At 42.3% G+C, this 14489-nt stretch overlaps 1 protein-coding gene across 3 annotated transcripts in view; it reads left to right on the top strand.

Annotated features, from left to right (window-relative positions):
• dlc1 (DLC1 Rho GTPase activating protein) overlaps window positions 1-12248 on the top strand; it is a 133327-nt gene extending 121079 nt beyond the window's left edge. For all 3 annotated transcript variants that reach the window (XM_060916746.1, XM_060916745.1, XM_060916747.1), the window contains 4 exons: window positions 6339-6545; window positions 6680-6897; window positions 7010-7183; window positions 7712-12248. In XM_060916746.1, coding sequence (XP_060772729.1) covers window positions 6339-6545; window positions 6680-6897; window positions 7010-7183; window positions 7712-7811 — 699 coding nt within the window. In that variant the 3' untranslated portion in view covers window positions 7812-12248. The remainder of the gene's footprint in view (window positions 1-6338; window positions 6546-6679; window positions 6898-7009; window positions 7184-7711) is intronic.
• The last annotated feature ends 2241 nt before the right edge of the window (window positions 12249-14489 follow it).

The raw sequence follows: 14489 nt of genomic DNA, 5'->3' as shown, positions 1-14489 counted from the left end.
TGAGGAATTTCACAAAACTTAACAGGATTCTTTGTTATATGTCGGTAATACGCATGTTGTAATTTCGTTCAATTGTGTCACATTTTACCAGAGTTACAGCCCTTGATTTAACAAAATTATACTTTGACAATTTCATGAGTGTTTTCCTTCTGAAATCAACTCCTCTCACAATTTTTGGAGGAATTTCATGAAACTTGGCAAAAGGTATCGTTATACAACCCCGATTCCAAAAAAGTTGGGACAAAGTACAAATTGTAAATAAAAACGGAATGCAATGATGTGGAAGTTTCAAAATTCCATATTTTATTCAGAATAGAACATAGATGTCATATCAAATGTTTAAACTGAGAAAATGTATCATTTAAAGAGAAAAATTAGGTGATTTTAAATTTCATGACAACAACACATCTCAAAGTTGGGACAAGGCCATGTTTACCACTGTGAGACATCCCCTTTTCTCTTTACAACAGTCTGCAAACATCTGGGGACTGAGGAGACAAGTTGCTCAAGTTTAGGGATAGGGATGTTAACCCATTCTTGTCTAATGTAGCTCTTGTCTAGTTGCTCAACTGTCTTAGGTCTTTTTTGTCGCATCTTCTGTTTTATGATGCACCAAATGTTTTCTATGGGTGAAAGATCTGGACTGCAGGCTGGCCAGTTCAGTACCCGGACCCTTCTTCTACGCAGCCATGATGCTGTAATTGATGCAGTATGTGGTTTGGCATTGTCATGTTGGAAAATGCAAGGTCTTCCCTGAAAGAGACGTCGTCTGGATGGGAGCATATGTTGCTCTAGAACCTGGATATACCTTTCAGCATTGATGGTGTCTTTCAAGACGTGTAAGCTGCCCATGCCACACGCACTAATGTAACCCCATACCATCAGAGATGCAGGCTTCTGAACTGAGCGCTGATAACAACTTGGGTCGTCCTTCTCCTCTTTAGTCCGAATGACACGGCGTCCCTGATTTCCATAAAGAACTTCAAATTTTGATTCGTCTGACCACAGAAGAGTTTTCCACTTTGCCACAGTCCATTTTAAATGAGCCTTGGCCCAGAGAAGACGTCTGCGCTTCTGGATCATGTTTAGATACGGCTTCTTCTTTGAACTATAGAGTTTTAGCTGGCAACGGCGGATGGCACGGTGAATTGTGTTCACAGATAATGTTCTCTGGAAATATTCCTGAGCCCATTTTGTGATTTCCAATACAGAAGCATGCCTGTATGTGATGCAGTGCTGTCTAAGGGCCTGAAGATCACGGGCACCCAGTATGGTTTTCCGGCCTTGACCCTTACACACAGAGATTCTTCCAGATTCTCTGAATTTTTTGATGATATTATGCACTGTAGATGACGATATGTTCAAACTCTTTGCAATTTTACACTGTCGAACTCCTTTCTGATATTGCTCCACTATTTGTCGGCGCAGAATTAGGGGGATTGGTGATCCTCTTCCCATCTTTACTTCTGAGAGCCGCTGCCACTCCAAGATGCTCTTTTTATACCCAGTCATGTTAATGACCTATTGCCAATTGACCTAATGAGTTGCAATTTGGTCCTCCAGCTGTTCTTTTTTTGTACCTTTAACTTTTCCAGCCTCTTATTGCCCCTGTCCCAACTTTTTTGAGATGTGTTGCTGTCATGAAATTTCAAATGAGCCAATATTTGGCACGAAATTTCAAAATGTCTCACTTTCGACATTTGATATGTTGTCTATGTTCTATTGTGAATACAATATCAGTTTTTGAGATTTGTAAATTATTGCATTCCGTTTTATTTACAATTTGTACTTTGTCCCAACTTTTTTGGAATCGGGGTTGTATGTCAGTAGTACGCATATTGCTATTTTGTTCAATTCTGTCGCATTTTACCAGAGTTACAGCCCTTGATTAACAGCCTTGTACTTTCACAATTTCATGAAGGTGCGCTTGCCTTCTGACATCAACTCCTCTTACAATTTTTGGACGAATTTCTCAAAGCTTGGCAAAAGCCCTTGTTATATGACGGTAATACACATATTGTGATTTAATTTTGTTTGTGAAAATTTTACCAGAGTTTTGACCCTTGATTAAATAACTTGTACCTTGACAATTTCATGAGGGTGTACATTCTTCTGAAATCAACTCCTTTTACAATTTGTGGAGGAATTTCACCAAACTTGGCAAAAGGCTTTGTTATATGACAGTTATACGCATATTGAAATTTCGTTTAATTTGGGCAAATTTTACCAGAGTTATGCCCTTGATTATTAACAAACTTGTACTTTGGCAAGTTCATCAAGGTGTGCTTGCTTTCTGAAATCAACCTCCCTCACAATTTTTATTATCCCCCGCTGGCTGAAAGGCCGTCCATCCATCCATCCCGGGAAGGGTACTCAATTTCTGAAATCAACTCCTCTCACAATTTTTGGAGGAATTACACGAAACTTGGCAGAATTCTTTGTGTGTTGGTAATACGCATATTGCAATTTCGTTCAATTCAGTCATATTTTACCAGCGTTATGGCCGAGTTGCCAGCGGGGGATACTGTGCTCTCAGAGCACTCTTGTTTAAAGTAGTCGTTATAGTGTTGTGTAATGTATCAAATTAAAGAGTGTGAAGATCTGAATTGAAAACTTGTTTAATTTTGTAAATATGGCTAAAAACAAAGTTATGAACATTTGAAAATCCAGTGTTTTATGAAATTTCCATTTCTGTCCATTGCCCTGGTCACAAACCAGCAACCATTTTCCATCGGTTTAATTTTCCATTCATGAGAAAAAAAAACTCACTCAAAAATTAACAGACCAAAAAGCCAAAAATAGAGATTTAGTATTTTGAGTATCAGGGTAAGAATTACAGATAAAGCCTTTTTCTTGTAGATCACAATTCTGTACCTAGAAGGCTTAAAAGTAAAACATCAGTGAAATTGGTCCATCCTTTGTGCTTTAAACATAAAAGCCAGCACTGAGCGAGTATGCTCACCTTAAATTGTGGACACCAAGCATGACTAATGACAGTGGTGCTCGAATGCGCTGTGTACAAGAGGCTTAAACTTTTGTTAGTTCTCTTCAAAACAGTATCATTGATATTTATACACCTTCTCATTTTTTCTCCATGAAAAAATTAATTAGGAAAATCATTGATTTTCAAGAAGGATACAAAATTTTCACCCGATTTCATTGGAAAAACAAGTCAGCATGAGATATTTGACCACAAGGTGGGAATCATGAGTTTCAGGCTGATTGAACCAACAGTGAGCGAACTGGAAGTAACAACAAAACACGTGGACCGGTGACAAATATCACTGAAAAAGCCAAGATGGCGGCCCACGTGAATTTGGTGTTTTGCATTACACAATGTTAAACGCTTAAAGTAAAAGCTCATCACAACGCTGCACAAAATTTAACAATATATTCCGTAAATGTTATTTATTCTTGAATCGACACTAGTTTGACATAGATTAATTAGAAGAAGTTCAATTTATATAGTGCCTTAAGGCCACACTAGGAAGAATAGTGTGAGGTAAAGAGGAAAGTTTAAGTTAGCTTTGAAGGAAGAGAGAGTGGAACAGTCACGAAGCGATTGTGGTAACGAGTTCCAAAGTTTTGGAGCAGCAACACTGAATGATCTGCCACCCATAGATGCCAGTTTAAAACGTGGGATAGTCAAAGTCCACAGGCAGAAGATCTGAGGGAGCGGGAGGGACAGTACAAATGAATTGGCTCACAGAGATAGGAAGGGGCGAAACCATGAAGAGCTTTATAGGTTAAAAGCAAGATTTTGCATTTAATCCGAGAGATAACTGGCAACCAGTGCAGTTGCTGTAAAACAGGAGTGATGTGAGCAGTGCGCTTGGTGAGTGTGAGGACTCTAGCTGCTGAGTTTTGGATGTACTGCAGGCGGTTGAGCAATGTGGCAGGGAGACCATAAAAGAGAGAATTGCAATAGTCAAGACGAGAAAAGATAAACACATTGACCAACATTTTGGCATCAGTTTCCAAGAGAAGAGTGCAGAGACATGCTACATTGCAGAGGTGAAAGAAAGCATTCTTAGTAATGAGTTTAAAATGGGGTTCAAACGTAAGGGTCGAGTCAAAGAGAACTCCAAGGTTTTTTATAACTTGGGAAGGACTCATAGACACCATCAACATCAATAGTGAAATTGGAGAAGTTCAGAACTTGTCTTTTGGTACCTACTAATAGAACCTCTGTTTTGCTAGCCTTAAGTTTAAGTCAGTTCTTATGCAGCCATTGCTTAAGGTCAGTGATGCAAGTCCTTAGCAGCTGGACAGAGGCTATGGAAGGGGTGATAGTGATGTAGATTTGAATGCTATCAGCATAACCATGAAAGTTAAAGTGCATATCACGGGTAAATTCAGGAGCAAGATCAGTGTAATTCTCCTATTTTATATTAAACTTTGGTCAAATATCTGTAACATTTCGCATTTCATGCAATTTTTTTTACCTTGCGCAATACCAGAATAATTCAGTTGAAATCAAGCCATTTGAGGCGAATTGGTCCGCCTCTGAAAAAACTTGGCATTTGGATTTCCCGGCAAACATTGATTTTCGTGACATCACGTGCGGGACGCCTCCCTCTGAATCCTACGTCAGCGCTGGTTTGTTTATGAGAAAACGACCTGGTGGTTTTCTGCAGATTTCTTCAACGTTATCACGTAATTATTAAAATGGTTAACAGATGTATCGTAGGAGGGTGTAGCAACACCAATCTTGATGGGATTAGTACTCATCGTTTCCCAAAAGACCGGACAATGAGAGAGAAATGGGAGCGCTTGGTCTACACAGGCTGTGCACTGAAACCGTGCAAAGCTTGCGCAGCCTGCTGGCGCTTCCACAGGTGACGTCACGAATCTGGCTCCAGACTCCCTTGGGATTTTTCCAGACGCGTTTTGTTATTTTATTTTTTTCTGCTGTAGACAGATGGCCTTGTGCAAAATTACCCTTCTGGATGAGTGTGTAAAGGGACATACTTTCATATAAAAAAAAACCCCCGAAATTGGTTCAGGATATGCACTTTAAGGTCATGGTTGTGAATAATCTGGTCTATAGGAGAAACATATAATATAAAAAGAAGGGGACCAAGGACAGAACCCTGAGGCACTTTTAAACATCTTTGAAGGCCAAATGAAAACATGCCGTTCTCCCATACAAACGTATGGAAGGTTGATCAGTGCAGTGGCGCATTGTCGGGCTGACTTACGGTGACAAAGCGATTGGTAGCCATTTTGCCGAGTCGCTCGAGGTGATTATCGAGAAATGGTCCGAATCTCTCGACCAATCAGTGCGCACGGTGCGCACGGAAAAGAGGAAAAACAAACATTGAAAATTACTGAATTCCACTGATTTACATGCTGGGAGACAAAATAAGTTTTTAAGTCTAAATATTGGCAAAGCAGAACGAACATAGCAAATTCACGTACAACATCCTGAAATGTTCTCACAGGCCAGTGAGTTCGAAGGGGTTTTTTTTGGTAGCTGTTACTGATGTTAATGTTGTTGTGTATCTCTCTCTCTTTCTCACACACACACACACACACACACACACACAGAGAGTATTATTTGCCCTTTGTTTTCTGCTTATAAAATCTTTTATTGCCTTAATCAGGGTCATCCTGATCCGATATTAAATCAGTCGTCTCTTATCCGCTCTTGGTCCAATCACACACCACCTGCACTTTAAAAAATATTCAATAACAGGACACACACACTTGTACACAAACAGGATGAGGAATAATCGCCCTGTCGCTGTACAGCTGATCCGAGAACTGAATTTATCACTTTATTTTCATGCCTGGCAGCTGGAAGCTCACAGCTGGGAACATAAATACGAGATGACCGGAATGGGATAGACAATAACCTCCGCTTTTTTTCTTTCTTTTTTTTAATTCAGATTTACAAACACGTTTTATTTCACTTTGTTCCTCACAAGTAATGATGATGATGATAAGCCAAGCACACAATGACAAATATTTTTTTAAAAATCAGTTATTCGTTTTAAACAAACTTTTTTTTTTTTTTAATTTCTAAAGTATCTCAGACTTTGTCAGTCAGCCGAGACATGGTTTTCTTTCGCTTTTTGCTTAGTTTGCATAAATTGTTTCATAACATAATGTCATCAAAGAAGAGCTGAGTTATTTACTTATTTATTTATTTTTTCATCCCAACACCAACTTCCTGATAAACTTGAGATCTTGCGTTGTGCACATCAGGTCCTTGTTAATGTTGTGTGAGCTCCACTGCTCACCATAAACCTCGTTTTTGAGCCTGGATGGAAATTCCTCCATGTGGCTCTCTCGAGGCTTGTGGTGATCCGACCGTCTGTCTCCATCTGCTTCAGATCCCTGAGGAGCTGTCTGGCTGCAGGAACTCGTACATCGAGCAGGCGTTAATTCCCCCGCGCATGGAGGACCTGCTGGACGAGGAGCACAGCTACAGGATCCTTGTTAAGGACAGTATGGACGCGCTGCTCAAGGAAGCCAAGGAAAAGTTCAAAGGTTACGACACCTGCTCGACTCCTGAACCTGCTGAACTCGCATACAAAAAGGTACAGCGCGCTGGGTTACTCTTCTTGTGCGGTACGGAAAGTTCCGGCTCATAGCACTAGCACTGTGTCTCCTTTACAGTCCTGATTCATTACAGTAAGATGATGATGATGAAGGGTGTGTCTTGATGGTGCAGGTGCACGACGGCTGGTCTCTGCGTCAGTGGAAGGTGTGTGTGGACGTGGCGGCCGGAGCGGATGAGGTTCTGCAGCGAATCGTCCGTGAGCAGGACCGATGGGACGACGATCTGCTCGAGAGCCGAGTGATCGAAACACTCGACAACAACACAGATATTTATCAGTACATCCGCAACAACATGGCGCCGAATCCAGCCACCGATTACGTGGTGCTGAGGTGACACACACACACACACACACACACACACACACACACAGTAGCTGCATGTCTAAGTAATCTGTGATAATTCTATTCATGCATTTTAATTCTGTGTGTGTGTGTTTTACAGGTCATGGGCGACAGACCTCCCTAAAGGTGCGTGTGCGTGTGTGTGTGTGTCGGTGGAGCACGAGGCTGCACCGGTGCTCGGTGTGCGCGCCAATGTGATGACATCACGCTACCTCATAGAGCCAAGCGGCCTGAACAAGAGCCGCGTCACACACATCTCCAGAATAGACCGCAGGTATGCGCACACGCACACAGAATCCCACAAAGAAGAACAAAATTATCAAGTTAACACACATTCCTGTATCGTTTTATGGGGACATTTTCATATACGGGCCCAAAGTTCATGTAGAGCATGTGACGTGTGACTTGCTCATGAGGAAGTTATAATGGAGGGGGAAAAAAACGAGGACCAGCCAAAATGTCCTGTCTTTCTCTCAGATCCTCACTGGAAAGGATAAATACTTGTTGAGGTCCTCACAAAGGTGTGTGTGCGCGCATGTGTGTTTTTATATAGTATTGGGGACCTATGTACCCACAAGGATGGTAAAATCTGACCATTTCAACCTTGTGTGGACATTTGGATGGTCCCCATAAGGAAATTGCTGCCTTTTTTTTTCCCCCTCATTACTGCGGTTAAAGTGCAGGCATAGCATTAATTAACTGCAATAATAATTGTCAGTGGAAGGTCCTCACAGGGATAGTGAGACAAACGAGTGTGAGAGAGACTCATTCGTGCATGCGTGTGTGTATTTGTGTGTTGCAGGGGTCGGTGTCCAGAGTGGTATAACAAGCTGTACGGCCACCTGTGTGTCTCTGAATTGGTGCGGATACGGGACTCGTTCACCTGCCCACTGGACAAATGAACACACGCGCGCACACACACACACACACACACACACACACACACACGGACATGATGATGATGATGAAGATCCTATAAATCACACCCAGGCTTACAAAGACGGCATGTTGATCCTTCGAGCTACAGAGATCAGAGGTCATGACCTTTGCATACTAAGATAAAAGGACACATGACGGCCTGAAAGACTGGAACAGACACACCTGCTGCTGTGACATCATCGATGATGTCATGGAAGGACTTGAAAAGGGGGGGGGAGTTTAGGGTGCTACTGCTTCTGAGAAGCAGTGTGTGTGTGTGTGTGAGAGTGAGAGAGAGATGTATGAGTCTGTTGTTGACAAGTGAGACATATTCCATGCACTGGCACCCAAGTACAGAACAGTATATACACCTCTACCTGTGCGTGTGCACGTGTCCATGCCTGCATGATTATTTACAGCTCTTTCACCATATCTGTCTAATAGGATGGACGGATGGAGGTTTATAGATAAACAAGAGCGAACTGAATCATCCGGTGGCTGGAACACCTCGAACAATTACAGAACGAATGACGTGTACGTCGGCTGCACCGGTCCGAGCGCGCTAACAAGGACTGCTTTCAGATCATCACTTTGCCGATATTAACTTGCATCCCTTTCGTTTAAAGACCTTCCTAACTCCCTAGCTATGTTAATAATGTTAATGTTGTACAGTCGTTGCTATGGTTACGTCTTTGAAAAACGCGTGTTCCTTTCGAGTTTATTTCAAGCATTTTCGTTTCGATACACAGATTCGATACCGGTTCGGATTTGACATTCTCTTCTATTAGCGGGTTAAAATTGTACGTGTTTTTCAATCACACTGATGAATATTTAAATCAGCAGGTTTGGATTTGACTTTTTTTTTTTTTCCTTTACCCCCAATCAGCAGATTTAGATTCGGATTTGAGCTGTTTAAAGAGTCGCATTCGACATGCTGTATTTTGAATAGTTATTTACAGTGTGTTTGTCGTCATGGTTACCGTCGAGCATAGTTACACCACAGTTAATAGAGGGAGATGGTTAGGAAGGCCGGAAGACTTCAAAGGACTAACGCTGTGACATGTCACGTGACGTTTACCGTGCACACGAACCCTGTTTTGCTATAGAAAAGATTATGCATGCGATGTATTTTTACAGTTTATTGAGAATATTCTACGAATTTTGGTTTAAAATCAGCGTTTTCAAACCGCAACATGCTTATTCTCCTTCATAACGGGTGAAGATCGTTTGAAAGTAGCCTTGAAGATCGCGAAAACACGAAAAACCATCGCGATACGGAGAAGTCTACTCGGTCAGAAGGACAATCAACTGACTAAACTGGATAAATAAACCAAAATAGATGAATTCAGAACTTATAGCAAACAGATACGGTCGTACATTAGCATGTTGGAGACTGTATCCCAAAGGCATCGGAATATTTTAGTTAGTAAAGTTTCATACGTGCGCGATGCTGCGGCCGGTTCATTGCTCGACTGGCCGCTTACTCAGATACTGATATTTCCTTTTCCAAACTCTCTTTGTGATAACAGTTCTCAGTTATAGTTACTAATATTTGAACAAGATTTCCTTGATGTTCAGTTAACTACGAGTAATGATAAAGACGATAATGCGCACCCCGAACTGTCTTACTCGTGCTTCGCTTCTGTGCTTGTTTACATTTCGCAACAAGAGTAAAGTAGCGCGAAGCTCACTGAAAATATTATGAGCACAAATTGAATAACGCCGTGCGTACTTTAAAAGCTACTGGGATAATAAAAGGTCCCAAAACATCGAGTATCAATATTTTATCTCTTGAAATCGAAGTAAAAAAAATCAAATCTCAGATGTTTTTTACAATTTTAGGATTTTTTGACTTATACTCAGTTTCGAACTGTTGAAGCTCACCGCTACGAGATGCCAAATTGTCCCTTTTTCTCAGATCACTTGATTTGAAAGATTCTGGCTTTTATTACTCATCTCATCTCATTATCTCTAGCTGCTTTATCCTGTTCTACAGGGTCGCAGGCAAGCTGGAGCCTATCCCAGCTGACTACGGGCGAGAGGCGGGGTACACCCTGGACAAGTCGCCAGGTCATCACAGGGCTGACACAGACACAGACAACCATTCACACTCACATTCACACCTACGGTCAATTTAGAGTCACCAGTTAACCTAACCTGCATGTCTTTGGACTGTGGGGGAAACCGGAGCACCCGGAGGAAACCCACGCAGACAACATGCAAACTCCGCACAGAAAGGCCCTCGCCGGCCACGGGGCTCGAACCCGGACCTTCTTGCTGTGAGGCGACAGTGCTAACCACTACACCACTGTGCCGCCCGCTTTTATTACTATTCTTCTTAAAGAAATAACAACCAGGAAATCTGGGGCAAAGATTTTTTTTTGATAAGCCTTCAGTATTTGGTTTTGATTGCCGTATTGTAAAATGATGATGGTTAGATCAGCTGCATTTTCGTTATTTGTGAGTACAGGATTTACTTTTTTATACGAACCTCCTCAACAGCTTCATGAAAATGTTCTTCAACCTCTTCATTCTCTTCCAAAATGGCCATTATAGCTTCAAAATCGTCCCCGAATGCGAAAATGAAGTCATCATAACCAGCCGCCATGTTTGTTGATACTCATGTGCACGCTCAGTGTCACGTGACGGTACGGTTCAACCTCAGAAGCGAAACAATAGAGTGACGCTTTGAAGCTTTGCTGCCTTCCTAACCATTCCCCTCTATTAACTATGGTTACAGCATATTGTTGTAAAGCTGTGATTAATAACGACTACGTCCTGCAGTCGTGGTGCAAAATTGGATCCGTTTTACAGCTGAAATTTCCTGATGCACACCGTTTACCTCAGCCGTTTTGTCGAATATCGTTTTTAACGTCGTTAATTTAATTCCGTTTTGCTTTCAGATATTTATCAGTCATTTATCGTACGCTGCAGTTATTATTTACTAAAATTGTAGTTAAAGAAACAGTTCTTGCTGGTGCGCTCGGACGTTTTACGAAAGTAAAACGTTACTGGACCAAATACTAAGAGATTTCTCAAACGATTGATGGAAAAAATGATGGTTGTATTTAAAAAAAAAGTCGTAAGTGGGAAACAGAATGAGGAGCTAGTTCGGAGAGGATCTGCCATGGTAAAGAGAAAGCTCAAGTTGTAAAGACGAAAGGAATAAGAATAAGAAATGTGAAGGGAGTGTTGGAGAAAGGTGAAGAGGGATCAGGTTCTCGGAGGGCAGCGTAGCTTTACAGCACAATAGCAGCGAAGCACAACATCTCATCTCATTATCTGTAGCCGCTTTATCCTGTTCTACAGGGTCGCAGGCAAGCTGGAGCCTATCCCAGCTGACTATGGGCGAAAGGCGGGGTACACCCTGGACAAGTCGCCAGGTCATCACAGCGAAGCACAACATGTTAGTTGTTTATTTGACTCTGTTTAACTGCGTTCATGCTAGCAAGCATGGTGTCGCTTGTGGGCGTGGCCTGTCCAGTGTAATATCTGTACGTATACGCTTTATCGAAAGACATCAACTTTGTACATGCTAACTCTATTAGCCATTCACACACTCACCAGAGGCTTGAATGATCTCCACTGCTTCCTTCCAAGCTTTAGTTTTCTCCGTAGACATTTAACGTGAGGTCGTATATGACGGGATAAAACGAAACCAGGATTAGTTTTACAAAATTGTTTAGGAACCTGAAGAAACGTTCAGTCACACTGAGCAATGATACACTTGGATTTGTCGTAGCTTAAAGGACATCTGTCACTTTGTTGCTTGCTAGCATGAACATGGAGTTAGCTAAGAATCACGAAATCTTCACCTTCCAGCCGCTAGCGATGCTGTTGGCTCCGCCCCTGTGTGCTGGAGACGCTGACTGTTGCTCTATCGAACCGAAATGTTCAAAGGGATGGAAAGTGACTCTTTTTTTTTCCATTTTTTGACAGTGTTAATGTAAATGAAGTAATTTTACAAAAGAAAGAAAGAAAAACCTATTTATGCTCGTAACTAAAACAGAAAAATTACAGGTAACAAAAACGCTGCTTGGGATTTTCTCCACTTAACACTCTCCTCATTACATAACTATCATTTGGAAATATTAAGAAAAAAGAAAAAAAAAGTTACGCCTTTGTACAGATAAATTGTCAGTAATTTGGACAACTTTCGAGAAACGCTTCGCTCTAACGCCGCCTGATCTGCTCCTGTGCCATAAACGTGTGTGTACGTTAAGATAACGCATGACTGAACGTTAATTTAAGGCTTTGTGTATTTAAACAGATATATTGGGATTTGATTTTGTATCTTATTTTATTGTAAATGTTACCGCTTAAAGTTACGGAAGATGAGAAAATGGTTTATCTTTTTTATAATTAATATTATTTCTGTACAGATTATTCGCAAAGTGCACTATTAAAGGTATTAAAATCAGTCTAATGGGAGTCATTGATGTCTCTCTCTCTCTCTCTCTCTCTCTCTCTCAGAGATGATGCACGCATTTCCAGAGAAATCTCTCACATGTGATTCCCAAACATATTACATCACCTTCCTCATACATCCAGAAACAAAAAAATATATATCTCTCTGTGTTGTGGGAAAGGAGGAAGATAAGAGCAGCGAGAGTGTGAAACAGTCCTTCCTGTGAATGCACTGAAGGAAACTTTCCCACATCTCACACACTGTGTGTGTGTGGGTGTATGTTTTTATATATATCTCATTTCATCTCGTTATCTCTAGCCGCTTTATCCTGTTCTACAGGGTCGCAGGCAAGCTGGAGCCTATCCCAGCTGACTACGGGCGAAAGGCGGGGTACACCCTGGACAAGTCGCCAGGTCATCACAGGGCTGACACATAGACACAGACAACCATTCACACTCACATTCACACCTACGCTCAATTTAGAGTCACCAGTTAACCTAACCTGCATGTCTTTGGACTGTGGGGGAAACCGGAGCACCCGGAGGAAACCCACGCGGACACAGGGAGAACATGCAAACTCCACACAGAAAGGCCTTCATTGGCCACGGGGCTCGAACCTGGACCCTCTTGCTGTGAGGCGACAGCACTAACCACTACACCACCGTGCCACCTTGCTCCCTAAGAGGTTTCATTTGGAGGGACTCGACGTCATATCATGTAAATCTCCCTGTGTTCACTCCCGAACAGTGGAAGAGTTTGGTTCCGAAATGCCAAATTTGAAAAATTGCAACTCCTGCCACCAAATCATCAGCAATTATCATATCTTGCTCATACCATATTCAGTTTTCGCCAAAACACGATATCTGCATTACGGCCTAATCTCATTATCTCTAGCTGCTTTATCCTGTTCTACAGGGTCGCAGGCAAGCTGGAGCCTATCCCAGCTGACTACGGGCGAAAGGCGGGGTACACCCTGGACAAGTCGCCAGGTCATCACAGGGCTGACACATAGACACAGACAACCATTCACACTCACACCTACGGTCAATTTAGAGTCACCAGTTAACCTAACCTGCATGTCTTTGGGGGAAACCGGAGCACCCGGAGGAAACCCACGCGGACACGGGGAGAACATGCAAACTCCGCACAGAAAGGCCCTCGCCGGCCACGGGGCTCAAACCCAGACCTTCTTGCTGTGAGGGGACAGCGCTAACCACTACACCACCGTGCCGCCCCTGCATTACGGCCTTTCATTCCAAAACGCAACAAGCACCATCACTGATTTTTCTCAAAACCGGTCATATCCATTTGACCAATCAGAGGCCGCCACTGGCGTGAAGACTTCCAAGATGGCTGCACTTATGACGTAGGAAATGGCTTTGTTAATTCTCATGTTTATTGGACAATTTCATGCTGAATTATTTAGATAAAATAATCTAAAAAAACCTATCAAATAAAGCAATCTGTCATGAAAGAACACGGTTAAATGCACTTTAAATAGAAAGGGATATGTACGTAGCATTTTGGGGGGAAATGCTGTGGCATGGATATGTAGCGACTTGACAAAAAATAATTAATTGCTTCAGTTAAAAGCTATTAATTAGTTCTGGATTTCAGTAAGCAGTTAGTCAATAAATTTTAAACAGGACACAGTGGTTTTCCTTTTATCACTTCCCATAATCAAAAAAAGTGATTTTTCTTGAAACAGTGGGATTGGATAGATACGGTTTTCGAACCAAACTCTTCACTGGTTTCCCTTCAGTGTGAGAATGGAGGCTACCAAAGTTGCACCAAATTTGTCACTAGAAAGTCATTAAATGGCGGCACGGTGGTGTAGTGGTTAGCGCTGTCACCTCACAGCAAGAAGGTCCGGGTTTGAGCCCCGTGGCCGGCGAGGGCCTTTCTGTGTGGAGTTTGCATGTTCTCCCCGTGTCCGCGTGGGTTTCCTCCGGGTGCTCCGGTTTCCCCCACAGTCCAAAGACATGCAGGTTAGGTTAACTGGTGACTCTAAATTGACCGTAGGTGTGAATGTGAGTGTGAATGGTTGTCTGTGTCTATGTGTCAGCCCTGTGATGGCCTGGCGACTTGTCCGGGGTGTACCCCGCCTTTCGCCCGTAGTCAGCTGGGATAGGCTCCAGCTTGCCTGCGACCCTGTAGAACAGGATAAAGCGGCTACAGATAATGAGATGAGATAGTTGCTAAATTAGTAACATGGGACCTGACTGATCAGGAGGTTGTTTGTTTGTTTATGAAT

This window comes from Neoarius graeffei, chromosome 3, assembly GCF_027579695.1.
Source record: "Neoarius graeffei isolate fNeoGra1 chromosome 3, fNeoGra1.pri, whole genome shotgun sequence".
Classification (NCBI taxonomy): Eukaryota; Metazoa; Chordata; class Actinopteri; order Siluriformes; family Ariidae; genus Neoarius; species Neoarius graeffei.
The sequence above is the reverse complement of the archived record's forward strand: the minus strand, read 5'-3'. Positions and strand labels throughout refer to the sequence as shown.